Source organism: Colletotrichum higginsianum, chromosome 2 (genome assembly GCF_001672515.1).
Source record: "Colletotrichum higginsianum IMI 349063 chromosome 2, whole genome shotgun sequence".
Taxonomy (NCBI): Eukaryota; Fungi; Ascomycota; class Sordariomycetes; order Glomerellales; family Glomerellaceae; genus Colletotrichum; species Colletotrichum higginsianum.
In genome coordinates, this window is record NC_030955.1 from 3695565 (window position 1) to 3723146 (window position 27582).

At 54.6% G+C, this 27582-nt stretch overlaps 8 protein-coding genes across 8 annotated transcripts; 4 read left to right on the forward strand and 4 right to left on the reverse strand.

Moving 5' to 3' along the window:
* Positions 1–2410: 2410 nt before the first annotated feature.
* Positions 2411–10514, reverse strand: CH63R_02816 (Ubiquitin carboxyl-terminal hydrolase; the record flags this gene model as incomplete). The annotated part of the gene is made up of 9 exons (XM_018297791.1): positions 2411–2520; positions 2571–5563; positions 5619–5728; positions 5780–5996; positions 6048–6351; positions 6400–6757; positions 6830–9530; positions 9585–9750; positions 9809–10514. 9 exons carry the CDS (start codon positions 10512–10514, stop codon positions 2411–2413), a joined length of 7665 nt encoding a protein of 2554 aa, XP_018162607.1.
* Positions 10515–13629: 3115 nt separating this feature from the next.
* CH63R_02817 (RNase p and RNase mrp subunit) lies at positions 13630–14511 on the forward strand (the record flags this gene model as incomplete). Its single annotated transcript, XM_018297792.1, has 3 exons — positions 13630–13694; positions 13759–13809; positions 13893–14511. The coding sequence occupies 3 exons, from the start codon at positions 13630–13632 to the stop codon at positions 14509–14511; spliced, it is 735 nt and encodes a 244-aa protein (XP_018162608.1).
* A 1560-nt stretch (positions 14512–16071) lies between these two features.
* CH63R_02818 (uncharacterized protein) lies at positions 16072–17118 on the forward strand (the record flags this gene model as incomplete). The annotated part of the gene is made up of 1 exon (XM_018297793.1): positions 16072–17118. One exon carries the CDS (start codon positions 16072–16074, stop codon positions 17116–17118), a length of 1047 nt encoding a protein of 348 aa, XP_018162609.1.
* Positions 17119–17851: 733 nt separating this feature from the next.
* Positions 17852–19966, reverse strand: CH63R_02819 (Nucleolar complex-associated protein; the record flags this gene model as incomplete). Its single annotated transcript, XM_018297794.1, has 1 exon — positions 17852–19966. The coding sequence occupies one exon, from the start codon at positions 19964–19966 to the stop codon at positions 17852–17854; it is 2115 nt and encodes a 704-aa protein (XP_018162610.1).
* Positions 19967–20392: 426 nt separating this feature from the next.
* On the forward strand, positions 20393–21107 carry CH63R_02820 (60S ribosome subunit biogenesis protein NIP7; the record flags this gene model as incomplete). Its single annotated transcript, XM_018297795.1, has 3 exons — positions 20393–20618; positions 20700–20788; positions 20859–21107. The coding sequence occupies 3 exons, from the start codon at positions 20393–20395 to the stop codon at positions 21105–21107; spliced, it is 564 nt and encodes a 187-aa protein (XP_018162611.1).
* Positions 21108–21672: 565 nt separating this feature from the next.
* Positions 21673–23558, reverse strand: CH63R_02821 (Glutamate 5-kinase; the record flags this gene model as incomplete). The annotated part of the gene is made up of 6 exons (XM_018297796.1): positions 21673–22475; positions 22546–22816; positions 22868–22987; positions 23037–23224; positions 23279–23329; positions 23534–23558. The coding sequence occupies 6 exons, from the start codon at positions 23556–23558 to the stop codon at positions 21673–21675; spliced, it is 1458 nt and encodes a 485-aa protein (XP_018162612.1).
* An 890-nt stretch (positions 23559–24448) lies between these two features.
* CH63R_02822 (Peptidase M76 family protein) lies at positions 24449–25361 on the forward strand (the record flags this gene model as incomplete). The annotated part of the gene is made up of 2 exons (XM_018297797.1): positions 24449–25057; positions 25134–25361. 2 exons carry the CDS (start codon positions 24449–24451, stop codon positions 25359–25361), a joined length of 837 nt encoding a protein of 278 aa, XP_018162613.1.
* A 435-nt stretch (positions 25362–25796) lies between these two features.
* On the reverse strand, positions 25797–27110 carry CH63R_02823 (Serine threonine-protein kinase eg2; the record flags this gene model as incomplete). The annotated part of the gene is made up of 3 exons (XM_018297798.1): positions 25797–25913; positions 25978–26949; positions 27015–27110. The coding sequence occupies 3 exons, from the start codon at positions 27108–27110 to the stop codon at positions 25797–25799; spliced, it is 1185 nt and encodes a 394-aa protein (XP_018162614.1).
* Positions 27111–27582: the final 472 nt, after the last annotated feature.

The window sequence follows — 27582 nt, forward strand, 5'->3', positions numbered from 1 at the left end:
TTAATGCAATGCAGCAGCAACAAAGGAATCAACCAGAGAGAAAGGAAGCCTTTGAAGTACACGTTGCGGTACAATGGACTTTCTCCTCGGCCAAGGAACACAAGTAAACTTTTCTCAAATCCGTTGCAGAAGCCACGGCTTCTTTTCTTGGCTCCCCTGTTCTCTCTCTCTCTCTCTCTCTCTCACACATACAACAACCACATACACGATCACGATCGCGATCACGATCACTGCCCAAGCATGGCGAGTCCCTGAATCTACCCTTTTTCTTGGCTCAAACATCTCGCCTAGACGAAGAGTCAGTCAGTCAGTCAGCCCAGCCAGTCAGTCAACCAACACACTTTCAAATCTGCGGATCGAGAGAACGAAGTCGAAAACGCTCAGATTCATCCGAAGGCCCCCCCGGCTAACCTTGTCCAGAAGCACGTCAACGGCTTGTACGCCGTCACGGTCGGTAACACCCCGCACCCGAGCCTCATCCCAACGTGTTGATGGCAACCACACGAAACCATCAAACAGCAACCACCACCGCCCTTCAACAAACTTGCTTTCCTTCTCCTCTGATCATCTGCCAAGTCAACGGCACAAGACTGCTTCACTTCTCTCCCTGTTGCTACCCCTCACGAACATCGCCGACTTTGCATTTTGCCAAGAACCGAGAGGACCGTGGCTCATCGTCGACTCGGTTGACAACTATCACTTGACAAGAGCCGGCGACAACCCATTAACTTCGCTAGACATCAACCGGAAATCGCGGGGGCACATCATCCTAACTTTCGTAGACGGAGCATCTCTTTTCTTCATTGCTGGCGGATATGCCAAGTGCCGCCCCATGCTCAAGCCTCCCTGAACTCTCTGTCTCTGGACGCAAATGATCGTTCCGGTAAAGGACAGACCACCTGTCCTGTCCATCTCTGAGCCAGTGCCAAAAAAAATTTTTTTTGTCATCGGGCTTATAACTTCAGACGAGTGAGAGCTTCAGCCACCACCATCAGCATTACCACCAGAACAACAGGAGCTCGTGACCCAGGTAATGCATCATCACCCCCCCCCCGGCATTCAAGACTTCTCACAATCACCAAACACATCGACCTTCGGGGCCTCCGGGTTGGCTTGGTTTCTCAGCCTCGCTCCTGTGCTGCTGAGCTGCGGCCTAGAAACGAGACCGAGTGACCGATCGCCCGTCCTTCTATTTCCAACTCTTCTTCCCTTCCCAGAAGTTCCTTTGTAATCCTACCAAACACCGATGTAGCCCCCTCCCTACCCCTCTTGATCAAGAACTAAATAAATCCTCATTGTCAAAAATAGGATCATCCACGTTAAGCTAGTGGTACAGATGTAGTTAGCTTTTCAGGACCCTCAAATGCACTCACCAGGAAAGGCATTCTCATGAACCAATCAACCTCGCTCCTCTGGGGTTGGACTGGGGTACTGAAATACCACTCAAATCCCCCCTTTCACAAGCTCGGCGGTTAACACACACCGGAATACTACCACAACCCCAACCTCTCTACCTAATCACCTCTGCCCATGATCATTGCAGTTGCTATATCAGTAACCCCACCAAGCCGCTCGACAAAGACATGATACTGGAATTGCCCATATTCACTCTCTGTGCCGTTGCAATCCTTTGTCTACCATGTGGCTGCTCACTGGTAGCTAGTCAAGCTGCCAAAGGCATGCATGCATGCATGCACAGCAGTTCTTCATGCTCACCACCACTCGGGTTCTGCTCTTCTGATGCCCTCTGATAAGGTGCCAAAAATAGTTTCTGCACTTTCGTCCTACCAACTAGACCTGCTTGCTCCGTGAGCATTGCTACTCATCGCCCACAGGCTCACTCCATCAGATAGATGGGTCTCACATCACATACCCTTGACAAGATCTCAAAAAAAGGTCTTGCCACTCCTCGACGATTGGTCCCTTCAGCCTGTCCATGGCAAACCATCCACCATGCCTTTTGACAGTTGAAAGCATGCTGGCTGGAAGATGGACCTTCACATCCTGCCCCCTGGGCTGTCACTGTCCTCGCCCGTACCCATGAAAACTTTTACCCATCCCAGGGTCCATAAACGCCAACACGCCACTGAAATGCAAGAAGCCTTCGCCGCCCTGTACGGCGCTTTCTTGGTGCTACCAATTCCAGAATCTTGTCCCAAAAGAGCTTTGTCTCATCTCCCGGACTCCTTGCGTGGTCTGGCTGTTATCGACCATGTCGCACAACAGAAAAAACATCTTCAACTAATGCCGTAGTCATTCAATTCATCAAGGACCGTTGTTGACCTCCGTCACTGGAGATCAGACTCCGGCAGATTGCCAACCGCCTGCATGCTGATATCTGCAAGGCTCTCCAATTGCTCCGAGGATCCGCATGAATTCTCCCAGTCTTGGCCACCATTCCAGTCAGCCGTCATGGTTCTGAGCCGAGTGTCTCCGTGTCACTATAGAGTCCTGGGGACATACCGGAACCCTCATCCTCCAACTCCTCCACTGTCATGCGTCGCAGCGGGTCAATGACGGCTAAATCACACGTCAGTAGCGGTCCACACAACTATAGGTCCACGACTTACAGCGGTAGAGTTCCTGGAAGTCTTCGTAAGGAACGAGACTCATCCCGTTGAGTCCCACCCCGGCCGTGAAGAAGGGTTCGCACAAGGTGACGATGGATAGTAAGGGTTCCGTGGACTGCTTGGCCACTTGGGTGCGTCTCTGCACAAAGTGCTCTCGAAGATATATGAGGCAGTTCATAGCAAGTCTCCGGACCACCGAATTCAAGGCGGTGGCCGCCTTTTCATTTCCGTCTTCGACCGCTTCGTGGTTAGCAAACCACTCGGTCAAGAATTCCTCCGCTCCCTGCCGCACCTCTGCGATGTAGTAGCCCAACAGCGAGGGTGCCCACGAGGGGACTTGCTCCATGTACAGGGGATACCGAGCGGCCCTGACCTCCTCTTTTCCGTTCTGTAGGCTGAAATAGGCGCGCGTGAAGAAGTCGAGGAAGGCTTTGCCGTCCGCGTTCTGCAGAGTTCTGCACTGAAAGGCAATGTGCCGGAACAGGGCCTGGACGCAGTTTGAATTCCTGCTTTCCTCCGAGAATAGTACAGCGGCTTTGATGTAGGGCGCCATGGAATACTGAACCACTTGGCCTGTAATCATATTCTTAATAGCCAGGAACACCCTGTGGTCCATGTCGTGGTTCAGGTGCATGATCCGCTTGATGATTGACGCCGTGTAGGTTGGCTCCTGGTCGAGGTCGATCAACTTCTTGACAAAAGTGCTGCCTGTTCCTTTGCTCCATTCGTGGGCAAATACATTCACTTCGTCGGGCGTCCAGGACATTTTCGGCGCTTGATGTTCCATGTAAATTTCCAACCGCATCTCGTGGCTCTCCACGATGGTGTGAACGTCAAGGACATCCTCCAAGGAGTCCATGAAGTGGTCAATGAGTTGAATGATCATTTCGTACGAGGTCGAGCGCGTGTTGTTGATCCGGCGGATGATGTTGGCCAACATCCGGGCGTAGTTATTGGGGAGGTCCATGTTGGTGTCAGCGAAGATGATGCGCAGGACCCTGAATAACCAGTCTTCCGACATGAGCACAGCTGTCTCCGACGGGCCCATCTGTGCGAAGGCCAGAATGGTTTGGAACACTTCAGGCCACGACCGTATGTTGGCATGGAAGTTGCTCCAAAGTGTGTCAAAAAGCTGAACAACTTGTATCATGATAGGGTCTTCGGCCATGTCTCCATGGGACAAATCCCAGACCTCCGGCTTGGAGTTCTTGATCTGCTGCAGGGCTGTGATGAACAGGCTTCCAACCGAGTACCTGACGCCGCTGTCAGGGTTTCTCTGAATGAGCTGCCGGAACGCTTCGTGCCTCTCTTGGAAGTAATCGAAGAAGTCCACGGCGCACTTAGCGCAGTCGCGGATCGCATGCTCGATCTCGTCTCGGAAAAGCTCGAAGAAGGGAAGATCTTTGGTCCTGGAGACAACCTGGTCGAGGTGGCCGAGAAGCATGCACATCGCACGTTGCTCGATGATGTGCATCTTCGAACAGTTGCCGTTGTTGCGCATCTTGGCGTTCTGAAACATGCGGAGCACGAACTGCGAGTGACTTTGGTCGTAGAGACAATGCCGTCGGAGCAGAATGGCATTCTCGCCGTTGATGTGGTCGGCAACCTCGGCAGGAACATCAACCTTCAAGGGAGTCCTTAGCGAGAGACTCTGCAGCTTCTCCTGCTCTGCTCGCAGGACCGAAGACCGTTGGTAGAAGAGCATGTATGCGCTGTATGTCTTGTCGTAAGTGATACCGGCATCCAAGGATCCATCCGTGCCGCCAAAGGTCGACTCTTCCATTTTCGCTGGATCCCACGGCGAGACGACGTCGTCGTTGAACTCGAACCATGCCTCGGAGGACGCTGCAGTTGGTCGTTCCCGTATGTACGAGTAGTAGTGGCCAGACTCCGCCGTGCCTGCGTGAACAAGAACACCGACCAACTCGAAGATGTCCTCTTCACCAGAGTCGGAAGGAGACCCGATGTGGTCAATGGTGTATGGGCGCATGTCGAGTTTTGTGGGAAAGGAGAAGTGGTCGTTGATCTTGCTTCGCATCAGAGTTCGCAGATTGAAATCGAACCTCTTGAGATGGAAGATCAGGTTGTCCGGGATGTCCTTCAGGCAGGCTCTTTTGACGGCGTCTACATGTCGGTCGCAGCTCGAACACTTGTACTTGTTGTCTCCTTCCATGATTTCGCCGTCGACGTAGGCCTGGAGACTATCCTGAAGCGTGCTTTTCCCCTTGATGTCGCACTGAATGGCCGAGAACGGCTCAAGTCGCTCAGAGATGTGCTCGCATTCTTTGGAAGCAACTTGCTGCACGAGTTGACCTCCATAGAAGGACCTCAGGGCTTTTCTATCATCTGCCGTCGAGAGCTGCCCTTCCCAGCGATCGAAAAGGAGGTTGTAGAACTCATCCACATCCATCTGGTTGTGAACATCAATGATGGTCTCTTCATACGTCTTGATTGAACCGGCAAGCAAGCTTGGGTCGATGAACTTGCGGGAGCTTTCCTGCATGAACGCAAACAGTTTCCTGGTTTCTCTGAGAAGCGTGTGCGTATTTGACTGGCTTGGAACGCGGGCGTTCATCATGAAGTGGCGGAAATCGGTGTTCATGAAGAGCTGAGTGAACAGGGAGTTCAGGTAGCAGGTGTTGGACAGATTGCGAAGTCCCGCATACCCACAAGGAGCTCTTACCGCTGACATTCGGTCAAACTGGGGCTGCAGTTCATAAAGATACGGGTCTTTCTCTCTACGTAAGCTGTTTGCACGAGGGGTGGCAGATTTGGGAGACGAACCAATGTCGAACTCATCAAAAGGCACTAGGCTTTCGAGGTCCTCAAGCATAGCGTGAAACTCGCGGTCTCGGTCTCTGACCAGGTCGAAGATGATTTGGCACAGTGTCGATCTCGTGTTGGTTGACAGGAGACAAGATCGACCTGAACTCGAGCCATGCTGTCCTGGAGGGGGGAACAGATGCTTCCAGAAGAGCTTCTTCCCAAGGTTACTGTCACGAAGTCAGCGCTGTGTTACTTTAGTCGACAACTTCTCCTTTAACTTACGCTGGGAGGTTGTGATCCATCTCCACATAGGACCCTTCGTTCTGGCAGCTTTGGAAGAGCTTCAGTAAGCCCTCGGCCACAGCATCGTCAGACCCAACATGACCCAGTTGCTTGTTTTAGTTAGCAACGGGACTTGGACAGATTGCAGCAGCACTACTCACTTCGGATGAGTCGTGCTCGAGAAGAAGTCTCCCGCAATCGCTTGCCAAAGTAGGGATGTCGACAGCGTGGGCGTCTTCGAAATCCATTTCACGCAGCAGTGTCAGAGAGAGCTCAAAGACTTGTTTGCATTGTTTCGGAGACTTCGCCGCCCGTGGGATCAGCCGATGCAATATCGGCCAAAGAAAGTCACAAAATGAGACGGTATCCAAAGCAGGCCTGTTGACTGGGTTAGGAATCGGCAAGTTACTGTTGGCCAGAAGGACATACTGATCGCGAGAGATGACCCTCTCCTCCAAGAGCTTGACGATGTTTGCACGGATTGCCTCGGAAGGTTCATCCAGGAGCAAAACCCCCATCAGCTCCTCGAGATTGGGTAAGGCTTTCAAGGAAGTCCAGAAAGCGTTGTCGACAGATGCGCTGCGAAGGATTGCGGAAAATGTCGATGCGATAAGGGGAATGAGGCTGGTGTGGTCTTGCACCGAGATCGCCACCAAGAGTATTTCAACAAGGCGATCTGCAGGTGCTATGGCTGAGAAGCCGGGCAGAATGTCGATACCGTCGAGGCCAGGATCTATGACCGTGTCAGAATTTTCATGATCAAGAGCATCCCAAATCTTACCTCTGAAAGTCAAGCCATAAACGTTCATCAAGTTGAAACTCAGGCGGTTTCTCAGGGCTTCCGAGGCACACCCCTCAAGAATCTCGCGGTCGGAGATCGCCGCCACAACCAAGGCCCTCACCCGAGCGAGCGCATCGAGGTATGACTCCACCTTGGCGTCACCTGAATCAGAGATTGTCGACTCCGACTCCTTCAGACGACGTCCAGCTGTGCCGATATACTCCGTCATGGCGTACAGGGCGTACAGCGACTTGAAGGGCTGCCCAGAAGGGAAGATCTGCTGGTACGAGGTTGTCGGCGAGTCGAAGGCAGCTAGCATGTGGACATCGGCGGGTAGCTTGGTGAGAAAAGAATGGATCTGTGACCATGTCAGCTCTTCAGCTCTTCAGGTTTGGGGAAGGGGAGGGCGGGAGGTTGGAGATATGCGTACTTCTGCGGCAATGATATCTTGCATACTCAAGTAGTTCCACAGTTGCTCAAAATGTCCCAAAATCTCAATCTCCAACAGGGAGGCGCCTGGCTTGATCCTAGATGCCATGGCTGTACCAGTGTGCTCCCGTTTGACCAAAAACAGGCCATCGTGGATCTTCAGTTCTTCGAGAGGGCGGCAGACATCAACCTCGTTGGGGGCGAAGGGCTGACCACGGTAGTAGATCCGGTAGTTGTCGAAGCCAGTTGCTTCACGAATGCTCGCCAAAAGTGAGGCAGCAGTATTTCGTCTGCCAACCTGGAGGGGCATAATGTCCGTCTGCGTGTTGCCATCGAAAGACTGGAACTTGAGCTCAGCAGACTCGCCTTCAGCTATGCCTGGCGAGCCAGGTGTCAAAGCACGGAGGTCGGGGGCAGAAAAGTGAGCCTTGGCCTGGTGAGCCTTTAGAAAATGTCGGAGGACTGCAAGCGACCGCGTAAAAATACGCTCTTGTTCCAGCGTTTGCGTTTCGGTTGCCACAATAATCATAGGCTCGTCATCACCGCTCCAGGCTCCGTCGTTAAAAGCCTCCAGCCGCTTTGCAGCGTCTTCCATTTGCTTCAAGCAGCGAGAGACGAGTCCCATGTGAACCTGGCAAGCTCGGTGGTGCGGATACGCCAAGATTGACTCACTATCGACGTAGATATCGCCCACAAGCGTCTGGATTGCGGCATCCACAAGTGGTATATCCTTGTCTGCCATCGCGGCATCTTCAGCATCAAGAATCATGCGCCAGAGTTGCTCGACCCCACTCTGCGCAAGGCTTTCACCATCATCCAAGATGATGTCGTTGATATCGTTCACGCGAGGTAGGACTGCGTTCCTAACAAACTCCAAGGCACCTCCGCAGAGGCAGTCACGAGGAAGACTTGGCAGGTACTCGCTGAAGCAGACCGAAAGAAAGGGGTTGCCATGGATCGTCTTGGGGGTAGCGTTGAGGATTTTCCAGCCATCGTCCCGATCGTCCTGACAGGCAGCACCATGGCCAACAAGCATGTCCCACAAGCGTGGTCCAAGGTCCGATGTGATCGTGGACGGCTCATAGGCTAGGATGTTGGCAATGAGGTCTCTGCGAGGGTAGTTGACGTCCCCGCCAAGAATCTTCCGGATGCCGGTTTGTTTCCCTTGGTCGATCGCATGCTCAAGCTCATGCACTAGTAACAAGGTCAGGTTGTGATCCGTTGTCAACACGCGCAGCTCTGAGGCCACGGCAGGTCGCAAGGCCACAGACAGACACGACAAGGTCCCCAGCGTCGTGGGCGTTTTTGAGGCTATGTCCTTGATGCAGTCATGATAGATCTCTCCGCGGACCTGGGGCTCAATGCCACCCCTCATGAACTCTCTCAGCTTGTTCAAGGCGAAGTGATGGACGTCTGGGTGGGCAACAACCGAGTCCGAGACGTATACCGAAGACTCCCGCAGAAGTCGGATACAGATGCTCAATGGCAAGACGCTCTGAGTCTCTCCTGCGAGCTGAACCTTAGTCTGAAGCGCTCTGAGACTGCTCTCGCAAAGGCCTCTCACGGGTGGGGTGAAGTTGTCGATCGCTAAGGTTTGTAACTTTTCGCACAAGTAAAGCAGTTCCTCCTTGTAGAACAGATTGACGATGCCCGTCGTCATGCGAATCAAGGCTTCCGACACACGTGGATCTTGGGTAGTCGTGATTGTCTGCCAGAGCAAGTCTGTTTGCTCGCTGCGGTAGAAGCGCGTGACCACCAAGAAGCCCACGATGTTGCCACTCTCGACGGTAATTTCGGGATGGCAAGTCGGACCCAAGACGTAGTCGACCAGCTTCGTCCGGAGCAGATATTCGGCCACGTAGTTCAAAAACAGCCTGCAGTCTTCGTCCTCATTGTCATTGTACCTTTTCCAGCAAGTGACCAAATCTTGGCACATCGTAGAGGCTGCCATGACACGCAGTTGCATCTGGCTTGACGTAATCAGCTTTCCGAACACGCCCAACCGCCATTCCGACGAGATGGCCTCTGGCGTAAAACGTTGGGGCAGATCGGGATGTGCTTGATGATGTGCTTTGAGCCGTTCTGTAGCCAGCCTGTGGTCACCGCCCAAAGAGGTTTTAAGGATTTCCGAGAGGGAGGTGACCAAACTCTGGGTCGTTTCGTTCGAAAGCTGCGTAACCTTGTTCTCGATCGTCTTGTGTAGTGCAGCAGAGACCAGGTTGTATAATATATGACCATCTGCCAAACGCACTTTTGCTGTTTCCACGCTCTGAGGGGAAGCATCATGGTGGACACTTTGAATGGCCTTCTGAATGATGAGGGCTGCGACATTGCAGATCGGTGAAAGTACGTCCATCAGATGTTGGTACCTCGAAGCGTTACTCAAGTGCATCTGGGCGAGCTTGATCAAGCCTTTAATGCTGCCAATGCCCACTTGGAAAGCGTTCACCATCTCCGTACCAAGCATCTCCTCGTCGTGCAATTGGCCATTCTGAATCCGGTTGTGTTCTCTTCTGGCGAAGGACGTCAGTGGTTGCAAGAAGCGAGAGAGAAGAAACTCGGGTTGTCGACGCTCGTCGTCTAGGGATGCTTGGAACGCTTGAGCGGTCAAGAAATCGGATTCGACGAAGTAAGCAGCCATTCTGGAGTAGGCGATGAAGAAGTCGGCGACAATATGCCGGCTTTCCGGCGAGAACGGTTGTCTGTGTGGGCTACATAAGCAGCTGAATACTCAAAGAGGTGAGCCATGTACTTACTTTTTGTTGGACAGTACCCAAGCCACTTCTGGGAACATGTGCCAGAATGTGTGGTAAGCCATTTGGGACTCATGTGCAACCCTCATCCCGACGATACTGACGTACTTGGTGTACTGTATCGTCCAGGAACGCAAAGAGTCCAGCACAGCCTCCTCTGGTGGCGCTTCTGTACACAATTAGGACTGCGCTACATGAGGGAATAGAAACACCCAGTTGAGACTTACGAGAAGACAGATAGTTAATCAGCTTCGCAACCGTCTCCGACAACGACTCGTGGACGTCGTGGTATGGAAATTCGGAGGTTGGGTCGAAGGATGCAGCATCCTCACGGATGATGCTGACCTCATCGTCGTCGAATGGACCATCCTGATCGTCGGGTACGACAACAACTTCTACCTCGGGGCTCTTTGGGCTCGATGAAGAAGAAGGCGGGGTATCTGTGATCTCGATAGGAGCTTGCGCCATATCGACTTCGTCCAAGTCTTCTACGCTATTCTTGACACTGTCCGAAGGCTTGGTCGGCCGGTCTGGCAACGTCTGCGGCGTCGGGGAGACGGGAGACGGGGACAGAGGGCTAGGCTGGGCGGTGTTGCGCAGGTTTATCGTGACCCGGCTCGAGGAAGGTTCTGTTGGGGGCTCTCGTGCATTCGACTGCGGCTCTGGCGTCTGCGGGGTGGAAGGGCCAGTATCTATCTTCATGGCAGAATCTTGCGTGATCGCGTCGTCGGTGCGGTGTGCGTTGGGGGAGCTTGAAATGCCGATGTCCGACTTTGTGGTCTCGACTGAGAGGCTCCGGGAGCCGCCAGACATTGAGGTTCGGCGTCGTTTCCTAGAAGAATCGTCGCCTTCGGTAAAAGGGTTCGGTCTCGTTGAGCTAGGCTCTGAGGAGACCGCGCGTTCTGCTTCCGAGGATCCTGTGGGCTGGTCCATCTGGCTGGTGCAGTGAGGTGTTGCAGCGCGGGTCCTGGAGCTCCAGAGACGTCACTCGGGCGCGAGAGACGACTCGGCAGCAGCTGGCTAAAATTAGCATGTGGGTTTTTTCTCTCTCGTTGCTTGTAGTGATGATCGGAGTCGATGATGAAGTACGTGCGGACAGTGATGATAGTTTTTCTCCCCTGGAGTGGGTAAAAATGGGCGACAAGGCTTCACAGCAGCTTGGTCCCTTAAAGAAGAAGGGAGGGTAGAAAAAAGTATGAAGACGTCGGCGCGCTAAGATGTCGAGGTAAGGGTGACGATAGCAACGTGCAGGCTGAGGTCCAACAAGGCAGAGCCTAGAGGAAAGGCGTGTCGTGTTGAAGGTGGGCTTTTTTGGGGGAAGCAGGGGTTGCACGTCGGTCTTTTTCGGTGCTGGCAGAAGACGCGGTGCAGTGCGGGCGCAGTGAACTCCACCAGAGCTGGGAGCTGTAGTTTGGAGGGGGAGAGGAGGGAGGGGTGAGTCGTGACGGATGGACGGTCTTCTGTTTGGAGAAGGGCTGATGGGGAAGAAGGACGATGAGGTAATTCAATATGTACCTCGAGGGACGGGAGGGTGGGAATGTGTACCTTGTGCTGCCTTGATTGAGTGAGGCAGACAGGCGTAATGCCTAGGTACAAGATGTACCTTTACGGTGATGGTAGTGGTGGTGTTGGTGGTGAGAGAGCTCTGAGCTTACCTGAGGTAGGTACCTCAGGTAGCTTGCTTATCAGTGAGTTGCTAAGGAGGAGGAAAGGTCCGGGCGTGCCGAACAGCTTTCCATAAACAAGTGCCTACCAAGGTAAGTAGAAGAGGTTTGGCGGGGGAAAGAAAGGTCAGGTTGTCGCCAGGTAATTCTTCTTGCCGATAGCGAAATTCCAAAGTCCAGGCCTCTCGACAAAGGAAGGAAAAGGGTCACTATACCTTTGCTTTGGATGCGAGCAAGTGGTTGATGCTGCCAGAAGCCTTTTTGGATGATAAGGCGCAGGGCGACGGTGCTGTGTGGCCCGTGTGACGTACAGGTAAATGTGTAGCTCAACAGGGTAAGTACAAAGTCAGTCGGGTACCTAGGTGTCGAGAGTGGGGTGGGGATGGTGCGTGGGTGACAGTGCAAATCTAGGGAGGCAAAATAGGTACCCTAGGTAGGTAGGTAGGTAGGTGTCTGCAGGGGAAGTGGCAGGTTGAAGAAAGAAGGCGCGTCAGGAACAGACACGTCGGAAAAGAAATGGCAGAGTCGGGCAAGTCCCTCCTAGGTTGGTAGTCTGTCTGTCTGAGTGCTGCTGGCTACGTCAATTTTATCAAATCGGTTCTTGGTCGCTGATTCGACTTCTTCCCGGTGTGCTGTTCTTCCCTGTATGTAGGTAATACGGATGCCGATGTAGATGAGGTAATGTCGCGGCAGTCAAGAGACATGCAGGAGCCGAGTAGTCGAAAAAGGGGTATGCAGAGACAGATTGAGGCGATCTGCACACACAACGGCGCAACAAGCAACGGCCAATTTTAGGTTATTCTGGCCTGAGGTGGACAAAGAATATAGGCAGGGGCAGGTTGGGATTCTTTTTCTGTGAGATGCAGGGACGATGTACTTCTTTGACGATGTGATGCGCAGCTTTTGTTCGTAGGTATTCTGGGAACCCAAAGGGCAAATAACGAGCGAGTGTCTGTCTGCTTACCTGTCTGACTGCCTGTCTGGGCACCAAAGATTCTTGAAAATGTGATATGTGTGTGGCCTCTGCCTTCAAGGTAACAGATACGGGCCAGAAGGTGCTCCTTGGATTTCGGCATCAATTTCTATCCAGAGACATCACGAACCCAAAGCTTTCCGTGTGTGGGTCAGAGCTGTTTAGTCTGGCCTGGCAGCATACCACTGAGAGTCTAAAGTGTCAAAGATCCGACGAAGTCAAGACCGTATTATAAACGGGCTCGAACGTGACCCAAACCCAGTGTACCCAGGTAGATGGCTACCTAGTCCAGGAACCCGAGGAAAAAACACCTAATGCCCCCGTCGTCTTCTTGTCGCCGACTTCGAGACCTTGCGGACTTCCTAGTTAAACAACTTCTGAACCATTCCTTTGAAGGGTTATTTTTTCATCTGTACCTACCTATTCAGTGAAGTGAACCCCGAAGCTTTGGCCGGATGGCCGCCCCGATTCAAGACAATCAACGTAGCACTCGGCCTCTCGGCGACCCCCCTTGCTCGACCCGGCTCTTCATCCCGCAGCTGTCCGTGCTCCCCGAGGGGCTTGGAGCTCATGCGGGGCTGGTATATGGGTGGGTGTTTTCTGTGGCCCTTGCCCCTGCTGTATACCTCGATGGCCCTCCCCCCCCCCCCGAAGCACGCTTCATGTGGCAGCCCGTTGACGCCGAGCAAGATTGCAGGGTCGAATTCAAGACGGCTCTGGAGCAAGATGCATTTGAATTTGAAAGGTGACTTCATGTCTAGACATTGCCCTACTCGTTGTTCACCGTCCCCTCCAACATCCGACGTTGTTCTGTCATGGCTGTCTGCATTGTTTCCCCTGGTGGTCTCTCCTGTGTTGCACTAACTAGGCTAGTGTCGCCCGTCCACCTCGCTTATCGGGCTATCGGCCGCTAAGACCAATCAGCCCAACCCGTCGTTTCTGAGGGATGAGGTTTTTTTTTTGGGGGGGGGGGGGGGGGGGGTTGGCTTTACTTTCGTCCACGACTCACAGAGGCAAGCATTGATCATTGATGCAATGAGCCAACCCCCTGCCATCTTACCGGATCACCTACTATCGCTGTTGAGCTCAGAACTCGCCTAATATCTTGAGGGTTGGGATCTTGACACTGACACACCTTCGCATATCGCAGCCCTGCGACCTGAATCCAAACACTGCAACTACCCATCCTCCAATATTGTTTGTTATCTGCGATAACAATTATTGTGGATCAGCAAAGCTAGTTAGCATCCGCACAAGCATCTGCTCTGATAGGGGGTTCTCCATACGTTTTGCAACTTCGATAGGTACTCACAACGAACAAGCCAACTCCACTGTCGAACTGCTTGACCTACTGCTTGGGGGTACAGATATGTACCCTGTGTTTACTCCAACTTGAAGACGCATCCACATAATGGCTACGCAACTGCGGAAGAAGCTGGTGTATTCGGTTGACAGTCCCTTCTCTGCAACACATTGGTACGGTCCTTCTATCTACCTACCTACCTACGCTTTTGTGCTCGCTCATGCTAACGAAGAACAGGCCCGATATTACCCCTGAAGATCAAGATGCAATTCTAGAACTTCTCCTCAGGTATGTTTCGAACCTCTCCATTCCTATTACTCTGGCGAGATCTGTCTTTTCGTGACAAATAAGCTTGCTGACAAGAAACACAGCCTTTTGTCCCCTCTGGGCCAATACCGTCAGAGGCACATCAAGCCCTCAGAAGGCAAGCGTACATCCAAGAGAAAGAGAACGGCACCGGGTGCAGCCTCGACCGAACCGGTCAAGAGCGAACGCCCACCAGCACCGGAGCTCGCCTCCTTCATCGACGTCGGCCTAGTGGCAATTACACGCAACCTTGAAAAGCTTGCGGCAGGTCAGCAGGGTTTCGAGGGTACCTCCAAACACGATAACGCCGCGGCGAACTCGCCTAGCCCGTACTCTATTATATTTGTTGCACGCTCGGGTCAGCCCTCAGCCTTCAACTGCCAACTCCCCCAGATGGTCGCCGTTGCTTCCAAGAGCTCGCCGTCTGAGCCTCCGACGCGGCTTGTAGGTTATTCGAGGCCGTGCGCCGAGAAGCTCAGTGCTTGCCTAGGTATTCCAAGGGCCTCGGCGGTTGGAATACGGGTCGGTGCTCCCATGTCCAAGGCTCTGGTCGATTACGTTCAGCAACACGTCTCTCCCGTCAGAGTGGCTTGGCTTGATGAGGCTGAGAAAGCTGTGTATCGCCCTACACAGTTGAAGATAGACGAGAAGATGGTGCCGGCGAAGAAGAGCGGCAAGGCTTGATTTTAAGCATCGATATCGCCAGTTACGGAGGCTGGAGAGGTGCCAACTTTTGGACAGGCTTTAATACAGAAAAGCTGATTGAGTAATCTGTAAGTTCTTAAACAATTTTGTCGGTCAAGTCCCACCAGGTCATCCTGTACAATAACAAAGGCTACATAGCCATTCCTTCATCGTGTTCATCATTTGGGCACTGAATAATTCTTGGCCCTTCTGCCATCTTGTGTGCCTAACCACCCTCATTTTCAATGCGCAAGTTTGACAAATGAAGCTTATTTTCATGGATATGGTAGTTGCAACTGCTGATTATCCCTAACTGCCGGCACATTCTCACAATAAACCAGCCATGTACAATGCAATGAGCATTATTATCCAACATCTATAGAGTACATATGTGCTGGCTTCCTTCTTTAAGCTCTTACTTGAAGTGACATCTACCTACTTTGTTTCATCCTAGGCACTTACATAGGAAGTAGCAAAGCATAACCCACTCCTTCCACTCACGATATCATGGGAGAGGGGCAATGCCTTCCTGGCCTCGACTAGAGCGCAAATGCTCTTGCCTGGCTACTCATCAACGCAACAAATCGCCTGGGAAAGCGTGCCGGTCTCTTTTTCAACGCATTAGCTGCTGAGCGATAACCTGTAAGATCCTGCCCTTTGCCTCCGCTTTCTCTCTCAAGACTCTTTTGTTTTTGTTTTACTCGAACCTTCTTTCCCTCCTTCCTTCCTTCCTCCCACATCTTCCCGATCCCCACCATCACCATCACTCTTTCGAAGCCTTTTTCGCCTCTTCGCCATCCTCTCCCACCAAGATCACCAGTCGTCGAAAAATCTCCACGTTCTACACGCTTTCTCTGACTCAGCCTCAAGCCAAGGCTCAAAGTACCATCAGGAACGACTCTGTCGAGGTCACCAGCGCCCGAACTGGAAAAAGTAAGTCACTTGCTTCTCTCCCTAACCGCTCTTCTGCTTTTGATGTTTCCATGCTTCTTGGGCATAGGTCATCCCGCCTATTTCTCTCTCTCTCTCTCTCTCCCGCCTTTTATTTTTGTTGCCTCTCTTCAATGCACCTTCCTGGCCAGTTCATCAAGTGCTTCGTGATTCTACCTAAATGGACGTTATCATAATGTTCGAAGCTCATCTATCTAATGCTTCAGATCCTAGTACCACCATAGACATACAAGCGCCAACGACAGTCAATACAGTTGACAGCATGGATAAAGCTGCCCAAATGGAAGCGGCCAAGGCCTTGGCACAAGAGTTCAGGTCTGGAAGTAGTTCCAGGCGTGGCGGTGGGACTCGAGCCGGTTGCAGGGGAGCGAGCCGCGGCGTGGGTGCAGGGCAAATCGCGGAAACCTCTCGATCCCAGTATTCTCGGGGCACAACGAGTAAGTCGTCTCCAGGCAAAGTACATCATCCTATTCACTGACGATTCTTCTTTCCTTCATAGGCCAGCCCACGCCAAATGCCTCCTTCACTCAAGCATTTCCGAAAGTTGACCCTGCCCTTGCGAGCTGGCTTGGGGGCCACAGAGAAAACCAGACCAAACCTGCAGCCTTCATGCAGGTCCAACCTATTCCGAAGCCGACTAACATCACTCACAAGCCTGTACCTGCTTCAGCTCCAGCCAAAAGCAACACTTCTCAAGGCCAGCTAAATGTCTCAGCGGGCGCCAACTTGGACAAGATCACTTCGACTTTGAAGCCCAGTGGCCTTGAGAAGAGTCATTGGGGCACGGCGGAGCCAACCGGCGCCCGTACTCAGAATGTAATCAATGTTGCGGAGGCTGAGCTCGACGCTAGCTTGACCGCCAGAGCTTCTGCCGTGCTTCTCAAAGATGGAAAGGATACCATCAACCGACCTGCCATTAACCTCGATGGGCAAATCTCTCGTCTTCTTGAGAAGGGCCAGAGCAATGGCGAGATAGATAAGACGGCGAAGACGGCCGACAACAACATTTTGTTCCTGCAGCAGCCAAAGGCCGGTACGATATTATGGGCTCTTCAACAGCTTGAAGCTGGGTTGGAGCTTCCTGACCCACAGGAGTTGAGAGCTCGCGGAGCCGCAACCGAAGGCCGCCATTCCCCGTCTGAGACTGCCATGCCACGAGACAGATTCTTTGCCACGGCGCGAAAGGACGTCAACAGAGCTACGGACCATCAGATGGTCAAGGAGTCCATGGCCAATGAGTCCAAGACGGATGATCTCAATTGCCACTGCCCTAAAAGAAGCCACCCTGTTATTGGCCTGGCAGCTTCGAAGTACAACACAGACGCAGACGGCGATGTTGACATCTCCGGAATGTCCACTGCGGCTCGTAACAAGTTTGCAGTCAACGTCGTTCTTCAAGACCACGCTATGGCTGACTGCCCTGTTCTGCTGAGAACCAAGGCAAAGTACCCCTTGTACTTTGGTGCGAACCCGGCCACGGCGACGGACGAAAATGACAGCCTCAGTGTCACCCGCTGGGAGGATTCTCACCACATGATCCCTCTACCCGCTCAGCAGCATCAGCAGCAGCCTCAGCCTCAACCTCAGCAGCAGCTTCAACCTCAGCAGCAGCAGCCTAGTAGAGGCAGAGGTCTCATGTCTTCTATTTGGGCTTGACTCGTTCTCGGAGAATGCACAGATTCAGTTGGGATGTGACCACCATTCGAGCCATTTTGCGTCAACTACCAGATGCTGATTCGATAGTCTCCCTACGATGACATATCGAAACACGTCATCATGACACTGGAACAGGCGACTATTTGCGGCCATTCCAAAAAATATTGTTCGGATGACGATGCAATAAATTGTCTCTTACGGCTGGTTCTCTTTAATGGTGCCCTATAATGGCACAACCTGAGAAACCGCTCAAAGGGGGCCAATTTCTGATTACATTGGCTCCAGGATGGGCGTTCGGAAATGACGAATATGCCGAGGAGGTAAAGGACGGTTGGGGGAATGAGAAATGGTTGGTTTGGTATTTGGGAAAGGATGATTCGAGGGCTCGGCGAAGAAGGAGCCGTCGTTGTGACGCCGGTTCTGGCGTCTAACAGTACTTGTTCCGTCGCCACAGTCTATTTGTTCAGAGATGTAAGAGAGTCCATCCGAACGGACCTTAGATAGTCACTCAATCAACGAGGTTTTGCGGAGGAATTATTTGTAGCCTTGATCGTCGATGTCGATGCGCGGGTGTTGCACAAGCATTTCACAGTAGCGCGGCTCGGAGCGGCCTCATGACTTTCACGACGTGAGCTTAAGGTTATGCATGTGGTCATTAAATATTGGACAAGATCGCCTATTTTATGTCCCAACAACTCCTTCTATGCTCTGGAATTCCCATCCTCTTTTTGTTTTACGCGTTACTAATCTCCTTTTCTAACAACTTGACACCCTCCCGCACCTTGGGTGAGAAATGCCTCCGCAGCAGCTCGCCCTCCCACACTGTCGTTGCGAACGGGTTACTACCCTCGACGCTCTCGCTCAGCGCGTTATATGTGCCGTCGCCCTTCCTCTCCTCGGTGCGCCACAGGGCGGCAATCTTCTTGCCATGTGTGTGCGAGACGTCCTGCATCAGTGCCAGCACCGCCTGCGCCGACTTGTCGGGCACGTGCAGCGCCGCGGACATGAGCTGCTTCGAAAAAGCCGCCAGCCGTAGCGGCGGGACGGAGCGGATCTGGTAGGCGGGCAGAAGCACGGCCGTCAGACAGCGCAGCAGCAGGACGGTGGTGGTCTGGAGGTTCACGCGGTTGTCGCGTGTCGCCGCGGCGGCCGAGGGCTGGATGTGCAGGGACTTTGAGGTCAGCTCGAGGTCCGGGTTCATGGAGAAGGAGGGGAGCGAGGTGAAGAGGTGGGTGACGAAGTGGGAGAGGTCGAGGTGTAGCTGAGCACGGGAGTTGTGCGCGTCCTGGCCCGCGAGCAGGGCGAAGGCTGTCACGGTGCAGAGCAGGGCTTCGCGGGTTGTGTTACGGGACGGACCGTCGTCGTCATCTTCTTCTTCTTCGTCATCGTCATCACCGCCGGCTCCTTGGCTTTGTTCGCCTTCGACATCCTCGGCATCTTCGGCGTCCTCCTGGGCGTGGCGGATGAGATCCTTAAGGGCCTCCAGCAAATCACCAAAGAAGTCTTGGTTGATGAGGTGGGCGTACTTGGCCAGGCCCTCGAGGACGGCTCCCATGAGATGCGGCACGCGCATCTTGAGGATACGGAAGTAGGACGCGAACACGAGTTTGAGGGTCTCGGATTGCATGCGCTCGCGTTCCTCGTGGCTGACGAGGGCGTCGGCCTGCTGCATGTCCTTCTCGATGGCCTTTTGCTCCTTGAGCATCTTGCGCTCCTTCTTGGTGCGGAACTCCTTCTTGAAGCTCTTGCGTGACTGCGGCGGCGGCGCGCCCGGGTCTCGCTCCCGGTCGACGCGGTCCTGCGACGCCTTGCCGGCGAACTCGGATAGCAGGCGCAGGTGGAGGAACAGGTTGGGTACGCTCTCGTCGACGGCGAAGCCGCGGGCTTTCATCATCTTGGTCAGCAGCGAAACGGCCTCCATCGAGGGCCGGCCCTCCTCGTCCTCGACGAAGAGCGTCTCGAGCGATCGGCGGCATTTCACGTAGTCGGCATCGATCTTGCGCTTGGAGAGCTTGCTGACGAGGATCTTGAGGAGGTCGTTGCGGAAGTTGAAGTGCGGCACCGCGGTGACGAGCGTGCACGCGCAGGAGATGGCAACGCTCGAGATGCTCTGCCCCGTCTGGCGCGTGGCAGGGATATCGGCCTTTGCCCACTTGGCCAGCTCCTTGATGTAGGCCTGGTAGTTGGATACGAGGGCCTGCTCGAAGGCGCGCAGCTTGCGAACCTCCTTAGAGAGCTTCTCGACAGGGGCGTCCTCGGCGACGGGGCGAATGCGGTAGCCCGGGATGACGTCCTTGTAGACGGCAAGCTGGGTGGCCAGCGTGAGCTTTTGGATGGCCTGAATGCGCGACTGGCCGATCTTAGCGAGGGCCTTGAAGGCGCCGACGTTCTCCTCTGGGTCCTCGTTCAACGCCATGGCGATCTTGGCGAGCTCCTCCTTGGCCTGGTGGATCTGGACGGGCTCAGGTAGGTTCGACTCTTCCTCCTCTTTCCTGCGGTCCTGGCGCAGCCGTTCGGCGGCGGCCTCGGCGGTGGCGTCCTCGTCCTCGCGGCCCTCGAGCCATTCGCCGTCACTTTCGACCGAGGCGGCATCATCATCTCTGTTGTCGCCCTCGAGGGACTGGTACTGTTCGACACGGCCATCGGCCGTCTTAATCGGCAGCCGGTTGCTGTTCTTCTTCTCCTTCTTCCCCTTGCGTGGACGGTTCTCATAGTCCTGCTCCAGATTCCAGCCAGCCGCGCTCTTGAAGAAGGACTTCTGGATCTTCTTGGAGCCCTTGCCGGCGGTGTCGTGCTCGTCTTCGGGGGGCGGCGTGAGCCTGCGGCGTTTGGTGGCTCTGGAGGACATGTTTTAGGGAGATTAAAGAGCGTGCAGTCGATCGTGTCCGTCTGGTGTCGGTGGTCGATGTTGTTCTATTTCGCTGGCCCTCAATTCTCTTCTCTCCACGTCGGAGGGAAAGATTTCTCGATGCGCGGATAGATTGAATGGGGGCCCCGGCGGCTCTGAAAGAGGGACCGTCGAGAACTTTTTAGTGGAGTCATATCAATCAGGCCAATGATAAACCCGGACACCCCTCAGACCGCCCGAAATTTTTTGGGTTTCTGCCGCTACTCCAACCTTTTCGCATCGCGATGCACTTCTGCATCCCACTCTCGGGCTTGGTAGCGATTGCAAGTCTTTTCCTCCCCTCCCGAAGAAACGCACCCTTTTTCTACACATCAACAGCCTGAATCCCCAAGAAAAAGGGCAAGAAACTAAAACAGATTGCCCACCATGCGTCCCCTTACGGAAAAGGAGACCGAGACCCTCTTCAACAAGCTGGCTAGCTACATGGGCAGCTCGCTCAAGAACCTCATCGCCCCGCTCGACAACGGCCCCGAGCCGGACCGCTACGTCTTCCGCATGATCCGCGACCGCGTGTACTACGTGCGCCTCTCCGTCGCCAATCTGGCAACCAGCATCGCCCGCGAGAAGCTTCTCAGCATCGGCATCTGCTTGGGTATGTTCCTGCGCGCATCCAACCATATCCGTGTACCATGACACTCTGCGGCAAACGTTGCGACTAATCCGCTCGATACAGGCAAGTTCACAAAGACCGGCAAGTTCCGTCTGCACGTCACCGCGCTTCCGGTTCTCAGCGAGCACGCAAGATACAAGATCTGGGTCAAGGTATGTTCCGGCCACCCCCCGGCAGGGCCTATCGGAAGCGACATTCGCTAATACCTGCCCCTGAAAACAGCCCAATGGAGAGATGCCCTTCCTGTATGGTGGCAACATCGTCAAGGCCCACGTCGGCCGCTGGTCCGAAGACTGTCCGGAACACCAGGGCGTCATCGTCTTCTCCATGGACGACAAGCCCCTCGGCTTCGGCGTCACCGCCCGCTCGACGGCCGAGGCGCGCCGTCTCGACCCCACTGGTGTTGTGTGCTTCAGGCAATCCGACTGCGGCGAGTACCTGCGCGACGAAGATACCCTCTTTGCCGGTTAAACGGATTTTGTTTTGTGTGTGAAGGAATGGAGGAGGACGGGAGGAGACCGGAATGCCGACTCTGCTTCTGGCTTCTTTGGGCATATCATTTTATGTTGTACATCTTTGGGACGGCGTTTTTCGGTTTACCAAAAAAGAAGAGTCAGAAGACGCGGTGGGGCATTTTGACGGCGTTTCTTGTTGGTCATCAGCAGTCTTGTTCTTTCGGTCGATGTTATAGCTGGGGGACTACGCTGGTACTGCCGGTGGCCTTTCGCTGCCCCCTCAACTAATACTATGCAACCACCTGAAGGATCCACGCAGTGGTTTTGCACGTGTTCGATCACATATCAGTTACACTGGTGGCCGAGAAGCAACTGAACAGCGAATGGCTTTATAGTGGTGCCCTAGTTGACGAGAGCTCATGTGCTGGTCGTTCCCGACAATGCCAGCAGGTCCAACAATTATGCCATGTATCGCGGTACTATCAGCTCCTCGAACCATGGAAAAGAGGCTGCTTTCTGATTCATCACGCGTGCCCAAGTCCCCCTTCCGCATCCCCACCCCCGCCCCTGTCTCTCTGACTTCATGGCTTCTGTTCGTATCCCGTGATCCCCGAAACCACCTCCTCGACAATCTGCTCCTTGACCTTCTCGATGCTCGGCGTTACCGGCCGACTCTCGCGGCTAAAGATTCGGATATGCTGCCTCTCCGCGACGTACTCGCTGTCGGCGTACCCCAGCAGACCTCCGATGTCCGAGCTCTGGTGGCCCTTGATGCGCATGATCTCCGGAGCGGCGTAATTGACGAGCGCACGGCCGACCTCGATGGGCGTGCCGCCCCATGGCTTGCCGCCAGGAGTTGCGCTCGCGCCGTGCAGCCGGTCGACGACGACGAGCCGGACGGCCTCCTGCTGCGCGAAGTTGCCCTCGACGTCAAGCACGCCGGCGGGGAGCAGTCCTGCCTTGCGCAACAAGGCGCTGTGGGCGCCGGAGTCGATGTACAGCGTGCCGTGGGGCTTGAGGCCGTGGATGAGCCAGAAGTGGCGATCGCGGATCGGGTCCGAGGAAGGGAGGAAGCGGGTGTGCAGTGGCGGCCTCTCGACGGACTGGTCGAGGCGCAGGGAGGCGGTGGACTGGGACATGGGGTCTTCGGCGTGGTCGTGATGGTGCTCGTAGTCGGTGTCGTGGTCGTCGCCCTCGTGGACGGTGGCGTCGAGGTGCGGGGAGGACCGCTGCTGGGCCTGGACGTAGCGCACGATCTTGACAATGTTGCCCGGGTTGGAAGAGCGGGTGATGACGGTCGTCACGCCCGCCGAGGTTGCTAGTCTCGCGGCGACGATCTTGGTCATCATGCCACCGGTGCCGAGGGAGGAGCCCGCTGTTGAAACTATTTGGGGCGTGTCAGTTTCGGCACGATTCTGTGAGTCCCACATCCTTCCTCAGATGCTTCGACTTACCATCCGCCTGGATGCTGGAGATGTCCTCGACGACCTCGATGGCCTGAGCGTCCGGGTGGGTTCTGGGGTTCTTGTCGTAGAGACAATCCACGTCGGTCATGAGGAACAGCATGTCTGCGTGGACCATGCCGGCGGCGATGGCGGAGAGGGTATCGTTGTCGCCGAACTTGATTTCCGACACCGCTAGGGTATCGTTCTCGTTGACGATGGGGATGACCCCCAGGTCGAGAAGCTCGTTGAACGTGTTTTGGGCATTGAGATACCGCGTCCTCTGCGATCCTGTCAGACATGTTTATGGGTCTCGTCTGGCATTCCGGCTTACATCCGCAATGTCGTTCCGAGTGAGTAGAATCTGGGCGACGGGTTGTCTGAAGTGGCTGAACAAATCGTCCCATAGACTGATGAGCCTGCATTGGCCGATTGCCGCTAACGCCTGCAAGTCCTGTCAGCCATGTTCTCCGAGGTCTCGAGAGTGCAGAAACAGGACTAACCTGCAGTGTTGACAGGTGCTTCGGCCGCTTGTCCATCTCCATGCGAAGAAGACCAACGCCGATGGCACCGGATGAGACAATGACTACTCTATGGCCATCTTTCCTCAACTTCACCGCCGTCTCTACAATAAGACTGAGAATGGATAAGAGGGGTTGGTGAGTATCCTCATCAACAATGGAGCTTGTGCCTGTTGAAATGAGTTGGTATGAATCATCGTGGAAAACAAGCCTGAGCGACTCACCTAGCTTCAGCACCACCGTCAGGGGTTTGCGACTCTCACGGTGCTTCATATCTGCAAGCGAGGGTATATAGAGTTAGTCACAGACGCTCTTCCTCTCTCTTTCTCTCTCTACTTCTAACCTCGCGCCTTTTGCTGCCAACACAGGAACGCAATGCGAAATAAGTACAAATAGCTCCAAGAACAGAAGAATCAAAGGGCGCCCAACGGTGTCATCAGGCACGTTACGTAGGGGAGAAAAATACTGGATCCTCTTACACGTTGGACCACTCTCTTCCGCCATTGCCAGAAACTCAGGCCAGCCAGTTGTCGAGTAAATGTGGGACGCTGGGACGAAGAGGGTGGTAATGTTCAAGGTCCCTGGTCAGTGGTATTTTGCGCGCCCTTTGTCGTCAGGCTTGGTTTCTGCTCGCGGCGCTGGGCGACTGGTTCGGTAGGGGGGGAAAAACCCTGCCGGAGGGCCCGACATCGGGATCGTCCGGCGTAACAGAGAAGGGCGGGCGGGAGAGGACCCGGGAGTCAAGTCGGAAAAGTCCTGTGATTGGGCGGTCGCCTTTCTCTAGAATTTGAAATCCGGGGACAGAGGTGGCCCATGCCGGTACTCTGTGATCTTCGCCGATAACTCATCTCTTAGCGGTCGCTTCTCCGAGTTGCTTTCAACCCTGCTGACCTGCCCTGAAGTAGATATCATGCACGCATGTAGCTTGAAAGTTGGGGAATATGTTAGGCTGGCTTGGCGTATCACCAAGTCAAGTTGCGTATGAAGGGCGCGCCTTTGTTGATCGTATCTGGAGCAACTTTAGGGTTGGGCGATGCGAGACCGAACCCATTGGCTTCAAGTTGCAAAGCGGCGAAGGCCAAGAACACTCCTGCTGCGACTCCGATGTCAATAGCACAATGCTACTACTGAACCATCAAGCACGCATTGGTAGATATCTTTGAATATGGTTTGGCGACGAAAGGGGGACCGACGATATGGCTGGTAAATGGCCTACCAAACTGGCGGTTCATCAGCTTGTTAGCACTGTTAGTTAGCCTTATCGATAGCGGCCAAAATTTCCCCGATCTGATACCATCCGCGACCTCCATCCTGGCCAAGTCACCTACCCTTTCAATCAATTGCCTACACCCAGCGACAACTTTCATAGCACTACCCAACCCCAATCACCCAGCATGACGATTCTCGACGATAATCAAGTGCCTGCGGCGTCCTCCGAGGCCCCCTCGACGACGGCAGCAGCAGCGGCGGCAATCCCGTCGACGCAGCCGCAGCAGCAACAACAACAACCACCGCCGCGTGAACTCCGTAACGATCCCGCCCGTACGGGCTTCGACCCGCAGACCAAGTGGTGGATGAATTACTTCAATGTACTCACCGGTCGCATGACCCCCGAGGGCCAGTTTCACTACCGCGAGGCCCGCTACCGCGCCAACGAGGAGCGCGACTGCAAGCGCTGCGAGGAGCACCGCGACTGGCTGCTCGCCTTCTCCCCGACCGTGCGCTTCCTCAACGACAAGATCACCGCCCTCAATGGCAACCTCGACTCGTCCAACATTCTCTGCAGGCGCTGCCCCGCCCGCCTGACCGAGGACGGCGAGGTGCACCGCCAGTCCGGCGGCTTCAGCCCTGCCCACGGCATCCTGATCTGCGCCAACGAGGTGAGGGACCGCAAGCACCTCGAGGACACGCTGTCACACGAGATGGTACACGCCTGGGACCATTTGCGGTGGAACGTCGACTGGATGGGCGACTTGGACCTGAAGCATGCGGCGTGTACAGAGGTAGGCCACCCCGTCGGACGCTTCCCGAGACCCAGGGAGGGGGTTGTGAATGGAAAGTTGACTTGCGCACAAACAGATCCGCGCATCGACGCTCAGCGGCGAGTGCAGGTGGACGAGGGAGGCCTTCACGAGAGGCAACTGGAGCCTGTCGCAGCAGTTCCAGGACTGCGTGCGGAAGCGCGCCATTCAGTCCGTGCTCAACCGGCCAAGGTGCAAGGACGACGTGCAGGCGACCAAGGTGGTGAACCAGGTCTGGGAATCGTGCTTCAGCGACACGCGGCCCTTTGACGAGGTTTATAGATGATGGGATGGCGAAAGGAAGGAAGACACGATGATAATGGTGGTGACGGATGGGCTCGGGAGACGAGCATGTGTGTGTGTGTGTGTGTGTGTGTGTGTATGTGTGTGTGTGTGTGTGTACAATACCCCCCAAAACAGCTGGATGCACTACTGTATTTATTTTCATGGAAGCAAAACACCCAAAATAACAGCAATACTTGACGACGAATGGCTATGCTTGTCTGGTTTTCTCTCTCCTCTCTCTTCATACTTGAAAAAACGACGGACATTAACGGTACCCAACTCCCGTACATGCAAATGGAAACCACACTTCCCTCCAAAACCCCAAGCCATAGATAGATCAGAGCCCGCCTGAATCCGTAAAGAAGAAACGCCGTTAATCCTACAAGGGCCGTTATGCCTCGATAGTTTGTGATGCATGAATCATAAGGGTCATTAATTAGGAGCTCCTCTCGCGGTTGGCGGCTCTCTCGCCCTTGACGCAGTGCTTTACGATCCAAGGATGGGTCTGGACCTGCTCCAGAGGTATTCTCTTCTCGGGGTCGAGGACGAGCAACTGGGTGACGGCATCAGCATGTAGTCTTAACAAAAACGGTGCATTGGGTAGCACGTTGACTCACCTTCTTGATCAGGTCCTTGGCCTCGGGACTGACAAACGACGGGACGGTCATGTCAGCCCGGGCAATCCTCCTCTGCGTCATGACAGGCGTGTCCTCGAAGGGCGCTTCGCCGACAAGAAACTCGTACGTCAGGACACCCAGACTCCAGAGGTCGACCTTTTCGTTGTAGTAGTTGTCCGAGCTGCCGGGCTTGATCATTTCAGGCGGAAGGTAGTCGAGGGTACCGCACATCGTGTTGCGGCGGTTGTTAGGGGCGTGGACGCTCCAGCCGAAATCCGAGATCTTGATCTCGCCGTGGATGCCCATGAGGATGTTTTCGGGCTTGATGTCTCTATGGATAACATGCTTGCGGTGCAGGTAGCGCAGAGCTGACGCCATCTGGGCGATGTACTGCGCCGACTTCCACTCAGGGAAGCGGCTCTCCTTGCGTAGGTGCTTGTACAGCTCGCCCTTGCCAGCGAATTCGAGAATGAGGAAGACGCGCTTGCTGTCGTGGAAGTGGCCGTATAACTGGAGAATGTTGGGATGTCGCAGGTTGCTCTGGATCTCGATCTCGCGGCGAACCTGCTTCTCGACGCGGCCCTGCTGGAGCTCGTTCTTGTGCAGGACCTTGAGGGCGCAGATGAAGCCACTCGTGCGCTCTCTCGCAAGGTATACGCGGCCGAACTTGCCCTTGCCCAGAGGCCGGCCGATCTCGAACATGCCCAGATGGAACACCTTAGGCGTCGAGGGCTCGAGGATGATGGACACGGCGGACTTGCGTTCGATCTCGGCGACCTCATCTGACGTCCTCGACGAGGTTGAGGGGAGGGGCTTTCTTGTGGGCGACGCAGGGTTTTTCGCATGCCGTTGGACGGTTTGCGAGGGCAGCGTTACCGAGGCGACGGCGTTGGTGCTCTGGGACTGGAGTGCAACCTTGACGAGGTTCGGTCTGCTCGAGCTCTGGGAGAGCTGTGATGTCTTGACCAAGGACTGTACGCCTCGTGTCAGCCATGGTACTGCCGGGTGGGGAGAGCACGCCGACGAGAGGCACGAACCTGGGTCTTGGAGTAGAGCTTGCCGCCGTCGACAGGCTCATTCTCGTCATTGACGGACATGCGCTCAAAGCGCGACTCCAACGTTCGAGTAGCCATCTTTGCCGGAGGTGCGTAACTAAGACGAGCGTTCCCTGCTGGTTAGAAAGAGATGCACTGGGAGGGTTTCTGGGATTGAGGAAACCTGGAGTTGGTTGTCAGGTTTATTAAGAAAGGTTTCGGATAACGATGCACCAACCTCTGTGGAAGCTAAACAACGGGGGTCGGGGTGGTTGCCAGGGAGACGGGATCCAGCCAACCGCAACAACAGGGCAGCGACCTGCCCCGCTATTTTCAGGAACAGCACCGTATGCTACGGTCTACCTGACTCTTCCCTCCCCCCACTTTCCACTCCAGCTGATGCCTCCATTGCTGGGAACAACCGCCTCGTCTGAGCTATCAGCCGCTGTCAGCGGTCTGACGTGAACATTTCCAGCCCATCCAAGATCTAAGCTTGATCCTTCCCAGCCCCGTTTCAAGGCATGCGCCTGGCCAATGGTTGGTTAGTCAAGGTGTGTTGCCCAGGAAGCTC